Source organism: Phaenicophaeus curvirostris, chromosome 16 (genome assembly GCF_032191515.1).
Source record: "Phaenicophaeus curvirostris isolate KB17595 chromosome 16, BPBGC_Pcur_1.0, whole genome shotgun sequence".
Lineage (NCBI taxonomy): Eukaryota > Metazoa > Chordata > Aves > Cuculiformes > Cuculidae > Phaenicophaeus > Phaenicophaeus curvirostris.
Window position 1 is genome coordinate 11,929,331 of NC_091407.1, and position 14,541 is coordinate 11,943,871.

At 42.3% G+C, this 14,541-nt stretch overlaps 1 protein-coding gene across 1 annotated transcript in view; it reads right to left on the reverse strand.

Moving 5' to 3' along the window:
- ABAT (4-aminobutyrate aminotransferase) overlaps window positions 1–12,392 on the reverse strand; it is a 36,142-nt gene extending 23,750 nt beyond the window's left edge. Inside the window, exons 1-3 of the mRNA XM_069870167.1 lie at window positions 12,137–12,392; window positions 11,463–11,591; window positions 299–396 (exon numbers count right to left, since the gene is read on the reverse strand). Of these exons, the coding sequence (XP_069726268.1) occupies window positions 299–396; window positions 11,463–11,532 (168 nt within the window). The 5' untranslated portion in view covers window positions 11,533–11,591; window positions 12,137–12,392. The remainder of the gene's footprint in view (window positions 1–298; window positions 397–11,462; window positions 11,592–12,136) is intronic.
- Between the last annotated feature and the right edge of the window lie 2,149 nt (window positions 12,393–14,541).

Sequence of the window (14,541 nt, forward strand, 5' to 3'; positions counted from 1 at the left end):
AACAAAGTTTCTGTTTCAGCAGGAGCACAGATAACCAAGTCCAATGTTTCATCAAACTGATACTCTTGTTTTCAATTACTTCATGCAGGAAGTTGGCAGTTGAGATTCAGATCTCTCTCTGAGAGAGGGGCATTTTATTCATGAAGTTTTCATTTTCAGCATCTTGATAAAAGTGGCATAGACTGGTGAACTGATGTTTATTCATATCACATTTAAGGTTTAAAATGAGATTTGTTTTCTAGCATGTTAAGCACAGCTAAAGGAAATAATTACAAGCTACTATACTTTGGGAACTTACTCTAGATCGTGGTCCGGGAACTTCAGTCTTCATTAGAGGTCCATCATAATCAAAATCCACATCAATTTTAGCTGCAGCCTGACTGATATATCTATGTCCTGTAAGAAATAAAGAAACCCCGAGTATAGATCAAACTTTCTGTGCTCTCCTCTCAGAATAAATATACCTACCTGACTTAGAACACTTGACAGATGAGACCAATTACATTGTACTGTCTGAAGTGAACTAAATATCTCACCTTTGACAAGTGTTAAAATAAAACTAATGCCAGTGAGGTGGCTTTAAAAACATTCAAGTGAAATGACAAGGCCATCCTAGCAAATCAGAGGCAAATCCTGCTGTAAAGAACAGGAGGACTAAGAGCTCATCTGTTTCCAGCTCTGTTATTGAGTCTGTCCATTATGCCTTCAGCAAACCACTCCTACCTAGAGTTGGTTTTGTTTGCTGTCAGTAATAACTGAAAAACCTGATGGGATTCCACAGGTAAAAAAACCACTTTGATATTCTGCAGCAACTCAAAGAACACTACTTGGGAAAAATTTCTGTCTCAGACAGGTAAACAGCTGAGTTTAAAATAAATACAAAATCTCACATGAATCCAGCATCTTGCTGTACAGCTCTGAAACCTGTATCCAAACCAATGGCATTTTCTCCTCTGGTCCTGCTTCTGACCTTGCTGCTCTTTATCCACATGTGTTATTGGGGAATTGTAATAAACTTGACATCTTAATGAAACCAAAAGGCAAAAATCTTCCGTGCTTCATCAATAACAGGGTCTGCTTTCACTTCTGACGTAACTGTTTCCAAATACAGGCTTTAGGTGTACTTCATATGACAGAGACAGTTCTGGTAAGCATATATTCCAAATATGTATATATTTCATTAGGGGGACTACAGGATTAGATGGGAATTGTACTTTTGCAACCATGGAAGTACAGACGTAAGAGCTCTACCAAGGGCACCCACAAGAGGCTATAAGCTTGCTCTGTACACTGTGGTTAAGTGTTGAACTAAACTATTTTGCTTAACCATTACAATGGCATCTTGGCTTGTATCAGAAACGGCGCGACCAGCAGGTCCAGGGAGGTTATTCTCCCTCTGTACTCGGCACTGGTGAGACCGCTCCTCGAATCCTGTGTTCAGTTCTGGGCCCCTCACCACAAAAAGGATGTTGAGGCTCTGGAACGAGTCCAGAGAAGAGCAACAAAGCTGGTGACGGGGCTGGAGAGCAGGTCTTATGAGGAGCGGCTGAGAGAGCTGGGGTTGTTTAGCCTGGAGAAGAGGAGGCTGAGGGGAGACCTCATTGCTCTCTATAACTACCTGAAAGGAGGTTGTAGAGAGGAGGGAGCTGGGCTCTTCTCCCAAGTGACGGGGGACAGGACAAGAGGAAATGGCCTCAAGCTCCACCAGGGGAGGTTTAGGCTGGACATTAGGAAAAAATTTTTCACAGAAAGGGTCATTGGGCACTGGAACAGGCTGCCCAGGGAGGTGGTTGAGTCACCTTCCCTGGAGGTGTTTAAGGCACGGGAGGACGAGGTGCTAAGGGACATGGTTTAGTATTTGATAGGAATGGTTGGACTCGATGATCCGGTGGGTCTCTTCCAACCTGGTTATTCTATGATTCTATGATTTTTGTCATGGAGCACCTGCAAGACTCTACCCAGCATGATATCATCAACAAATTAATCTTAATATGCTTAATTTAGAAGTATTGCACTTGAAGCTGATCAACACCCAAATGATGAGGGCATGACTTATATTTTAGTCTGCAATAGGCATTTTTAACTTGCTGCAATCTGGAGAGCCTGAAATGAAGATCCTTAGCTCTCCTCCTCATCAGTGGAAGGCCAAGCTGCAGTTCAGGCGATGCCAGCTCTTGCCTGGTGGATGTGGAGCAGCACCACCTGAAGCTGTCACACACCAGTATCGCCCTGCGCCAGCACTGCCAGATGATACAATGCAAACGAGTCCAGAAGAGGTGCAGAAAGGGAGGCGCAGGCAGGCAGGCACTGGGGTGCAGCACCTCCTCCGCTCTTCCATCCATAACCACCCATCACTGCCAGAGTTTTATTTCAGAAATGTAATAAACCCACATTTTTGCTTAGAAACAACAGTTTGCAAATAAAACAAATATTTATCAAGGGAAACAGAAGGTATACAATGATACTATTTGGCAGTGTTTTCAACACAGCTATTTGGCTAAGAATTCCAACAAGAATTAGATACGTTTGACTCAGTTTGTGTCAGTCCAAGGTGACAGGTCTCAAGCAAGCCTGGTTTTGAGAAACTTTATCTAAAAAAATCACAGCTCTTTGAAGGAATCTAACTGCGCACTTAAATACATTGCTCATTTTGGGAAGACTTGGTTTGCAAAGATGATTATTCTCCTCAGCTTTAATTCCAAGCGTTATATTTGAGATGCGTCAGTGCCTCTCTGCAAAGCTATTAATAGGTTTCGTTACAGCAATGCCACTTCATTTTTGTGTCATTCTGTTTAGCGTTCATGTAAATTGGGGACCACATGACAACTGCTCCACTGGAAAAAAAAATAATCTACTGCATATAAAAGATCAAAAGCGATCATAGCCAATAAAGCTGCAGATTTAGTAGACACGCAATGAAGTCTAAGAAGGGAAGTGCCCAAACTAACGCTTTTGTGCACCCTACTCCTTGCCCCGATGAAGAATCATAGAATCATAGAATAACCAGGTTGGAAGAGACCCACCGGATCATCGAGTCCAACCATTCCTATCAAACACTAAACCATGCCCCTTAGCACCTTGTCCACCCGTGCCTTAAACACCTCCAGGGAAGGGGACTCAACCACCTCCCTGGGCAGCCTGTTCCAGTGCCCAATGACCCTTTCTGTGAAAAAATTTTTCCTAATGTCCAGCCTAAACCTCCCCTGGCGGAGCTTGAGGCCATTCCCTCTTGTCCTGTCCCCTGTCACTTGGGAGAAGAGGCCAGCTCCCTCCTCTCCACAACGTCCTCTCAGGTAGTTGTAGAGAGCAATGAGGTCTCCCCTCAGCCTCCTCTTCTCCAGGCTAAACAACCCCAGCTCTCTCAGCTGCTCCTCATAAGGCCTGTTCTCCAGCCCCCTCACCAGCTTTGTTGCTCTTCTCTGGACTCTCTCCAGAGCCTCAACATCCTTCTTGTGGTGAGGAGCCCAGAACTGAACACAGGATTCAAGGAGCGGTCTCACCAGTGCTGAGTCCAGAGGGAGAATAACCTCCCTGGACTTGCTGGTCATGCTGTTTCTGATCCAAGCCAAGATGCCATTGGGCTTCTTGGCCACCTGGGCACACTGCTGGCTCATGTTCAGTCGCTGTCAACCAACACCCCCAGGTCCCTCTCCTCCAGGCAGCTTTCTAGACAGACTTCTCCTAGTCTGTAGCACTGCACAGGGTTGTTGTGCCCCAAGTCCAGGACCCGGCATTTGGCCATTTGCTGAAGAACGCAGCAAATGATCATGGCCAGGAAAGCTAATGGTATCTTGGGGTACATCAAGAAAAGTGTGGCCAGCAGGTTGAAGGAGGTTCTCTTCCTCCTCTGCTCTGCCCTACTGAGGCCCCATCTGGAGTCCTGTGTCCAGTTCTGGGCTCCCCAGCTGAACAGAGACAAGGAACTACTGGAGAGAGGCCAGCAGAGGCCACAGAGATAATGAGGGGACTGAAAGAGGACAGGCTTACGAGGAGAGGCTGAGTGAGCTCAGTCTGGAAAAGAGAAGTCTGAACAGGAATCTCATCAATACTTATAAATATCTAAGAGCCAGGTGTCAAAAGGACGAAGCCAGACTCTTCTCAATAGTGTCCAGTGACAGGACAAGGGGCAACAGGCACAAACCAGAGCACAGGAACAGGCTGCCCAGAGAGGTTGTAGAGTCTCCTCTGTTGTCCTAACTTATTTAACACTACAAGTCAAGATGGTTGCTTCCACCAGCCAGGCTGTGTAGCAAAAAAACCCCCGACTGGTCAGCCTGCTTTGTAGATCATCGTCATCATTTTTTGCTACTGTTTATGCCACAGCCTCTTTTGCATGGGCATGCTGAACTAGATATTTGCTAAGCACGCATATGGGTGATTAAAAATGAGCAGTACATTGCTGAGCAGTGTACTAATTCACACTGGCACAGCTCGTGTCTGTTAATAGACAGGTTTTCATACACCACAAAGCAAAAGCAAAAGTAAAACATGCAGGTCTTTCCAGAAGAAGTGTTGATTTAAAGATCATTTTAATCAAAACAGTAATGTTAGTAAATTTGCATGACGTTATTTTTTTAAACAACAGCTTCAGGAGCAGCTTACACAAACCATTCTCCAGTGAACCAGAGCCATCTAAAAATTGCCCAACACAAGTGAAAGGTTTCCCTCCACTCGCTTCTTACTTCCTAAAGCATGCTACACATCCTCAGGCTGTGTAGCAAATGTTTTCTGATCGTTGATTCACTGGTATAAATTTAACTTTGTATACTTGGTTTTAGGAGCTCACAGAGTATCTCACTTTATCAAAAACAGTATAATGGCAGCTATACTGATTTACTGGTGTTCACACTTGCCAAAGTGTTGTTCCACCTCCTAGCTCAGGGAAACGCTACGGTTTGAATCTGAAAGTATAATCATCACATTCTCCTAATGATGTGAGTAAATGCAAGTAAATCACACTGCTCACCATTGTGTGTCATCCTCAAGAAAACTACAGTGTGCTCTGCTTGGCTGGCACTTCTGTCTTAAAGGAACTCTATGTACTTTACAACTTCGCCCAAGTTATTCCTGTTGAACTTCTTAACATCAACTTACCCTGCGCTAGAAACCCTGAAGTCACCCCACAACTCAGACTGCTCCAATTTGATACTTATGAGTTTAGGCGTTTGCATGCCAGGTCTGGGCTTTGAAGGCTGCACTTTGCTTCTTCGAAAGACAGTAGTGATGTGACAGATAAAAACTGAGATTCTTATTATGCCCAAGCAGGGTTGAAGTCAGAATCCCTGGTGGCTGGCCTTTCAGTGAACTAACAGCATTACCTTTGTAATAAAAGATCTAGAACACAGAAAATGCCGCAAAGGCTAATTGATAGCTGTATTTCCCCCAGTGGGGGACCTGAAACTCTCCAACAAACCTGCACGGTGTTTATGTTTATTATGACTTTGTCACTGATGCACTGACAGCATATGCATGTGATACGCTGTCACTGTTGATACTTATGTATCCGTACTGCTCCAACTCCTCTATGCAGGCAGCCTTATGGCTGTGTGGCTGTCATATTTTAAAATATTTTCAAAAGAAAAGGTAGAAACCCAACAAAAAACATATTATTGGCCTAAACATCCTCACAGGCTTTATTATGTTAATAGTCTTACATTTATATTACACTACAATTTGTAGGTAAATTAGTACCTAGATGTTTAATTAAGTTATGCCCTTGAGCCAATGGATCAAGTCAATCCACTCACTTTCTGTTGAGGTCTATGATCAAACAACAATAGGAAAGTGGTTTCTTATTTTATATTTGCTTAACTTAAGAACAGGATCAAATAACATGAGCTCAGCTCATATTAAAAGTGAGTGCTACAGAGAAAGCCTACGGTAGTGCCTGTCTCTGAAGAAGCTCTAGGTGAGCTCTTAAATTAGATTTATGAGTGAGAAGAGCACCCTTTTTTTCCCCAGTAAGCAAAGCTATCTCATCACATCCTGGCAAAAGTCAAACCCCAAATGTTACATACTATTAATGAACCTAATTATCAGAGAGCATATAGGCTGAATGATTTGCAGGGAATTTTCTACCCATCCCATTTAAAAATGGTGGGCAGAGTAAGTTAAATTCTACTTTTCTCACTTCTTACAGACTTCTTAAAGCTCCATGCAACACACATCATCTTTCTGAACACTTGAGTAACATCAGCAAATTATCACATCCTTCCTTTCCACCTCACAGGATGTCATCATTTGCCAGCAGACAAGCTCATTTTCCAACTTTTCTATGCTACCCTTGTCACTCCCCAGGTGCCTCACTCAACAATTTTATAGAAGTACCAAAGTGCCCCGTTGCTATAGCAACACAATTAATACAAGTGCACCCTTCTAATGTTTTGTGATATTGGTAGTTATGAAGAGCACTACTGTTAGCAGGTCTCCGTGCTAGGTAGTGATCTCTGCTAACAAGAGCCTAGAAAGTGCTTAAACTTCTACTATGTTAGATCACAAAGAACACACATATAATCACAGTTCCTGAGTGTACAACAGCTGGCTATTACCTGAGAGAAACACCATGGAGGCACCAAAATTACATCAGTGTAATTAAGAGAAGGAACTATCCCAAGGAGAAAAAGAAAATAAGAGATAGGTGAAAATAAATGATGGCATACCAGATCTCTCATATGTTTTGCTCTGGAAGAGCACAGAGTGAAAGCTACCCAGTCCTTGGGGAGGCAGGTGATGTGTGCCACACCACTTCTGCCCTGTATAGGTGCAGAAGGGCCATCTCCCACGTACGCCTGTAGCTTCCCTTCTACAGTGTCTACCAAACCACTTTCCAGACAGAATTTTTATAGTGTGGAGGCCCTGACAGCCAGAAGTAGGAGGACTGAGATTTCCCCCAAGTCCTCTTTTAGGCGTTGCAAGTAGAATCTGTTACTAACAGATCTTGAAACAGAATGGCAAAAGGCCAGGCTAGCTAGAGATGTTTGGAAAATCAACATTGCTACTGCATAATATTGTGAAAACTGAGATTGCTATTTACAGAGTGCTTATGCTGTAAGATCAGAAGCTGTCCCACTTGAGATTGTATTTCAGTACTCCCACATACACATTGGAGATTTTATCAGAACAGGATTATGCAAAGAGGAAGAAAAAATCCAGTAACAAACAGGCCATAGAGAAGTTGGAGCTCCCATAAGTAAGAGTAAGGACAGTTCCTCCTCCCCATCACAGCATAATCCCAAATCAGCTCTTCAGAAAGTTACAGGACTCGAATCAGTCACAACATCCTTCCTCATCTGCAGCACAACAGGCCAGAGTAACAGCTACTAGAGCTCTTCAGAGCACCTCTACAGATGAACAGCCACAAGGAACTCCCAGGTGGGAAAACACAGCCAGCATTGCCACAGCCTCCCTCTGTGCACAGAAAGAACAAGAATAATTAGACAGGAATATCAAGAGCCTTACATTCACTCAAAGAATTGAGAACCACAGTCCAAACTTAGCCTTGTAGCCTTCCAATAACAGGTTTTTATAAGAACATTTTTATATGTCTCAGCCTTTTGTGGAAACGTTTGATCAGACAGAAAAATAAAGATCTCTCAGTCCAGCGAGAGAGGTTGCACTCCGGAGTTATCAATGGCCAATTCCCAGGGCATCAGCTGAAGCTGACACCTCGAGTCCATGTTCTCTACAATCCAGAGAAGGGAATTCACCCTGGCTTCTCCCACACATCCCTCACACAAATCCAGGCTGTTCTTTCTGATTTCCTAGGAAAGTTACTAATGTATAAACTGAATAAAAAAAAGTAAAAAGTCTTAGCAAGGATTAATACTGGATACAAAAGTAGGACTGAGAGTAAATCTTTCTTATGGCTTTCCAGCCTCTTTCTAGTAATTGTGAAGTGGACAAGTCAATAATGAATATGAACATCTCTCAGACCTTATTGCAGCACGCCTGTGAGATAAAACATTCCTATCCTCTGTAGAGAGATAGGGAAGAGAGATAGGTGAGGTACAGCCTCAATTACAGCCAGTTCATTCAGGGTACTGCAATAAAAATGCAGAGAATCTGGAGGAGATAAATGACCTACAAGGAGAGACTGGAACTGTATTTAGACCAGCTGAAGAAAAAAAAAGTACGAGGTCTTGGGGTAGGTAATAGGTTTCAAATATGTAAAAGGCTGCTGCAAAATAAAAAAAAAAAATACTCCAAGATCCTCTGAAGGCAGGACAAATAGTAAGGATTTGCTGTTCTTTCCCCTCTTTTGAAACTTAGGTAAAATATTAGAAGAAAGTTTTAAAGGTAAGGCCAGTTCAGCAACACAGCAGATTTTCTGGGGAGGCTGCACTGCTGGGGGCCTTTAAGAACAGGTCAGCATCCTAGAAAGGCACAGGCATGCACTAATGCAAGCTGATGTTACCTTAGGGCAAAAGACTAACCTTCTGGCATGCTTTCCAGTGCAAGATTCAAAGACGAATTCCACCTCTTGGGGTAATCAGTAGGAAACCGAACCTAGATCTCTGAAGTCCCAGTCTGTCCTCATAACTATGATACTACCCTACCAGCTACTTAGCAACTGCACCTTCATCCCTGGAGCATGGAACTTTCCTACTACAGTGGCACAGCTGACTAAACCAGAGCTCGCACAGAAGCAGAATAAGCATTTACGTTCAGACTATCGGTTGTGATCACCTTGCAGCACACAGGAACTAGCAGAACTCAATTCATGCAAGACATAACCTGGAGGTATGCCATCATTCCTCCAACGTCAGCTGCCTCTCCCACATGTGCCTGGCTGTTACCATATTGACAGCACTGCTCAGGAGCCTTTGTGAAAAAAAACAGAGCAGCTACTCAGTCTGTTGTTGTTCTTCTGTCATCCTTCAAATTCTAATGAACTTTATGTTCAAGGCCAAACTACCAAGCAGATCAAACACACAAGGAAAATAAAAACATACCTGCTTAAAAGCTTATTTTTAAGAAAGGTGCAAGGACTCCAAATACTTACTGGATTCACATTTTTCAGGAAGATTTACATTGCTTATTACTTTAGTAAGTTTTGTTTAGCTTTTGCATTTTGATCAGTTAAAATTATTTTCATTATCCCTTGCACTGTGACAGTAATGAGAGTGCTACAAGCAATCTGCAAGTAAAAAACATTCTCCAATCAGATGCTTCTCTGTTCTTTAAAAGTTTGAAGGCTTGAAATCCATCTTAATCAGAATTAAACACTACGCCCCACATACAACTACAGAAAAGGTTTCTAAAAATATTTTGATTAATATAAAGCTTCGTAGTCTTTATTCCCATGTTTTACAACAGTGAAAGCACATGTAATACTTTGCTGCAGTGAATGCAAACTTGCCAAGATCCTTCCTTTTCACATGCACATTTTTGGTCAGTAACCAGTTTATTTCATGCTTAGCACAATACTAACTCCCACATTCGCTTTAGAAATCAGAAATAATCAAGGAAGGAAAAAAAACCTCTTTCTGTAAATGAATTGATCGTAGATTCAAGCTGAGCAGGATTATTGCACTTAATGCACACACACACCTGAAACATGACAGCCCACAGATGTAGAGACCTTTACCAAGAGGCAATCTATTCTCTCCTCTTCTCCACCTCCAACCCCATTTTGCAAACCCTCTCATTACAGTATCCACAGAAAAAAATTAGCAGACCAAATGGCACTGCAGGATTTTTCTGGGAGTAACGTACACATCTCTAAAAGAGTTTGTAAAGCTCAAAAATACCTTAGAGGAGAACACTCTGGAGCAGAGAGCTCCTGGATGTCACTCTCAGCATTTCTCTAAAAGCGAGCACAGATGAATGACACTGCAACCTTAGCTGGGGCTCTCCAGGAAAATGGCTTGAAGCTCCAATTTTTGGTACAAGCATCAGAGCCTCCTGCCTATAATCTGTCAGCCAGGAAAGCTGCAAGGATGCAGCTCCTTCTGGTGAGGGGTTTTCCTCTTGCTTCATCTTTTCTAATTGCTGCACATACATACACAAAGCATTCAATTCCCAAGGCCACAGGTCTGTTATACAACCTACAGCCAAGGCCCTCTATTTTTGCTTCAATATTTTAGCAGACTTCCCCACTTTTTTAAGTTTCCTGAAAGCAAGGATGGATTAATGGGGCCCAGAGTCGCTTTCCTTTCTTTTTGAAGACCTACACTCCCTCACTGCAACAGTAAGAAAGGAAGAGCGCGTTAGCGTATCTGCCTTCCAGTGACCTCAAGTTTCTTGCACAACTGCAATATATTTGTCTTTGTGGTTCAAAAGCAGCATCGAAGTGTGTAAGACACTGGGAGGAATAGGGAGCATTAAGTGATACTCAGATGATAGATTAGCTCAAAGGAGTGACAATTAACGAAGGCCTGGTCGCTGCAAGCGCTTTCCATTGTCCACTATCGACCAAACGATCACTGCTCTTGCACAGCACAATCAGTGCGTCACTCCCATAAATAGCAGCACATCCCGTGCTGAAACACTGACCTAATACTTTTCCAATAGTTACAAGACCAGACTTTGTGGTCTTGAACCAAAGGTCAGTTGCTCCCCAAACTGTACCATTTAAAAGAAAATCTATCATATTTCAGTTTCTGAGTCAATGGAAGGTTTCTGTGTTTGCCTGCAGGGGCAGAAGGAGCGCAGTGGGGCTGCAGAAGAAGGGAAGGAGGAGAGAAGGAGTTTAGCATTTACTCAGTCACAGAAACAGCGACTCAGGCATACTGTAATTCAGCATAAGAGCAACTGAAATGGATGTTAGATCTTACATTGTACACTGCTTTGTCCAACAAAGCCACTAGAAATTTAGTTTCTATATCTATTACACAGAGATCTCAGGTTTAATTATACACATGCACGTACTGAATTACAAGCTGGGGCCAAGCAGGAACACGTGCCATTATGCACTCAGGAGATAGTTTGATGCTGTGTAGTAGCTTTTTATTTCACCGTAGAGCTAACTGCAGGTAGAAATACACATCCCCAGTGCAGAACACCTCTTCACATCCATCACACAAAACATCCCCGCAAGGGAAGACGGGCAGGGTCACACCACAAAGCATAAAGACAAAAAAGGCCGATTTTGATGGATGGTTGTTTCATCTCTGCACAACATAGCATCAAGAAGTAGCTCTGTAAGAGTGGAGTTCCACGAGGACAAAGAGCTTCGTTTCAGCTAGCTCGCTCACAGCACATAACTAAGTACTTGTTTGCAGAATAAAAAAAAAATCCCCCAAAACCACAACAGCAACAAAATTCCCACAGCACCTTTCTTGGTCATTTCTGGACTACAACTGCATCAGTATTTAAGATGCAGAACACTGTATTATTCAAGTTTTGAAGAATTCAACACCATTAGAGAAACCCCAGCAAAGTTCTTGTCAGAATTTTCTCCATCAGCATCAAGTGACTACTTACCAAATACAAACCAAGAAAACATAAAAAAAATTACTTACCAAATATGAGCAGCCTGGAGTTCTGCTGCAGGCAACAGGCCAGCTGTCGACTAAGCAACATTGACGCCATTTTATCTTTTCTTTACTCAAAAACACTCAATCTTGAGAAATTTCTTTCTGGCTGATGTTCTGGGAAAAAAAAAAAAAAGAAAAGCAAACACTTATTCATGTCCCTGTGGATGCAGCTACTATTACTGTGCCATTCATTTCAATTTCCCCTTTCACTAATTTCAATCCAAAGAAACTGAAAGCACACTTTGATGGATTACTGCTGATGTTCTGAGTGGTCTCAGGATAGAGCAGACTTCTAGGCTAAATCTGTACCTCCCCAGCTTTAGCGGGGCCAGGGGGTAAAGATCATTATCTGTTTTCCCCTGCTTTTCTCTACTTTCTCTATGTATGTGGACTACATGGAACTTCAAAAAAAAATTGCTTCCAGTCTATCAGTTTCTCAAGCCAACCCGTTATTTTGATTTGACCTAAGTTTATGAGAAAAATCTCATCTAATTCAAAAAGACAGCAGGGCAAGCATTAGGAAATGAAAGAAAAATCAATCCCCTGGAAAAACCAGTTTCTACCAGTTAATCACATCTCTATGAAGAGAGATTGTGATAGCAGGGATTGTTCAGCCTGAAGAAGTCTCAGGTTACATCCCATCAATATGTAATAAATACCTGATGGGAGGTAGTAAAGAAGGGGCCAGGGTTTTCTCAGTGGTGTCCAGTGACTGGATAAAACGCTATGGGAACACACTGCAATAGGGCAAGCTCCATCTAAACACAGGAAAACTCTGGATAGGTCGCCCAGAGAAGGTGTGGAGTCCCATGCTTGGAGATAGTCAAAACCCACCGGGCACAGTGCTGAGTAGCCCACTTTAGATGACCCTGCTTGAGCAGAGAGTTTGACCAGACAAGCTCTAGAGATCCCTCCCAATCTCAGATATTCTGCGATTCTACCTCACCTAGTTAAATATAAATGAACTTGCAAAGTCAAGTAGCGTGAACAACAATATGATTCCTTTTTAACTCTGGATCACCTGTGCAGAAAGCCTGGCTTGAAGTCATAAACAGATAAACCAGGTCATTGAATTATTATCCAGAATACAGGTTAAAGTCAAACTTGACAGTTCAAAGTGTGGTACCCTGTGGTACCCTGGGTGGAGGCCTTTGTTGCCTGTACAGAGACTAATTTTTTACCTCACTGGATGTTCCTCTGCCCCCAATGGGTTGTAGCATCCAGCAGCAGTGGACAGAGGCTTACAGTCCAAGCGTAATGTCTCTATTACCCGTAAACCTCCTAACAAGAACTCTATTTAACAAATACACCTCAAGAACGGAACTGATCCTCCAGCAGAAAGAGATCACAGCTTACTGCTTACATCATTTGCACGACATTGATAAAACATGCAAAGAGATGTTGATGACTACATGGAGGGAAACAGCTGAATTATTGCTGTCATGATAGGAAGTATAACATCTTTTACTCAGCACTAATACATCAGAAATTTAATTTCTGTGTTTTCTTTAAGCCAAGATACCATTTGCTTTCCTCCACACGTGAGCTTTTTCAAAATTGACAAAAAGAAAAACATAAAGCTCCTTGGCTACGCAGATGTATTATCTCACGGACCTATTAATACTCAGGTACAAAGGAAACTCCCTGTGCCTTCAGAGACAATTGACAGACAATAGCACTTGGTTTCATTTAGTTTACTCTGATCTGTATTTAAAATTCAAGGTATTTTGAAATCTGCCAAGGTGAGCACACAGTTGCACAACACACTGGAAAAGCTAGATTAGCTTCCTAAGGTTTTGGGTCAGAAGTGTAGAGGGAAATGAGTAACGTGTTTCAGAAAAGAGTATCTTCAGCTGTAAGACAAGATTGATTTAATTCATTAATTTTTCATTCTCACTTTTGCAGAATCAATGCGTAAAGGAATATCCCACTGCCATACGTTTGTACCTCACGACCACACTCTAGCATAAACCCAACACAAGTCTAAGTCAGACTACCACTGTGGGACAAAGTACTTAGAGTGAATCAGCCCAGCGTCTCTTACCAAGATTAACTGCCCTGATTGATGTACTCTGCTCAGAGCTATTTATCTGGTCTGTACTTCTGCAACCTTCAGCTTCCTCCTTAAGTTTGCTCTTCTTAAAAAGTCTCTAGGAGCCTGTTAAAAGTTAACGTGAACACAGTTGTGCAGGAACTATCACACAGGGCAGTGCAAACATACCTGTGGCAGCAGGCTTGGACAACCCACTGGGGCTCACTGTTATTCTAGTCGCCTTCAGTCACCTCCCATGGGTATTATCCTGCAAACTGACTAATTTACCTTTCCCCAACAACAAGCTGCCTCGTCACATACAAATCAAACAAACCTTCCAGTCAAACAACATGGTCATATCCACCAGTGTTCAGGTTTCCCTGCAGAGGGACCTACTCCTCCTCCTCTAGGCAAACCACTCCTACAGCTTTGCTCCCACAATGTTATTTTATCTTTTACCTGTATTTACTGTGTATCTCAAGTGCTTCAATGGATAAAATACAACCTTCATGAAAGGTTCAAAAATACATTTGGAAATGGTATTGGCTTTTTGAAATGCTCATAGAAAAAATTATTGCAAGAGGTTTAAAATAAAGTAGCTTAGCCCTAATTTTCCTTGACAGTTGTTATATAAAAAGTTTTATCATCTTCTAGTCCAGAGTCAGAATAAATCATGTAATATCATATTTGAGGATAACTAAAATCAACTTATTTTCCATCTCCATCATGCACACAAATTCTCACAGGAGATCAGTTGATGTGCTTGGTATATTTGTCTAAGTACGTTACTTGGTTATCATAATAACCAACAGAATTTTGCCTCTGTAATCCCTTGATCAATTCCCACCAGCTTAGCCTGTTCTAGCACAGCAAGCAGCAGCAGCACAGTTTGCAAGCCAGCAGGAATGGGCTCTCACGCACATGTCCAAATTGCAGCAAAGCTACGCTCCATCACCACGGCTGCTTTGGTGCAACTGCATAGTTTCAGGTTCCTTAAAATCTAGGAAAAAATATATCCAACAATTTCAGATA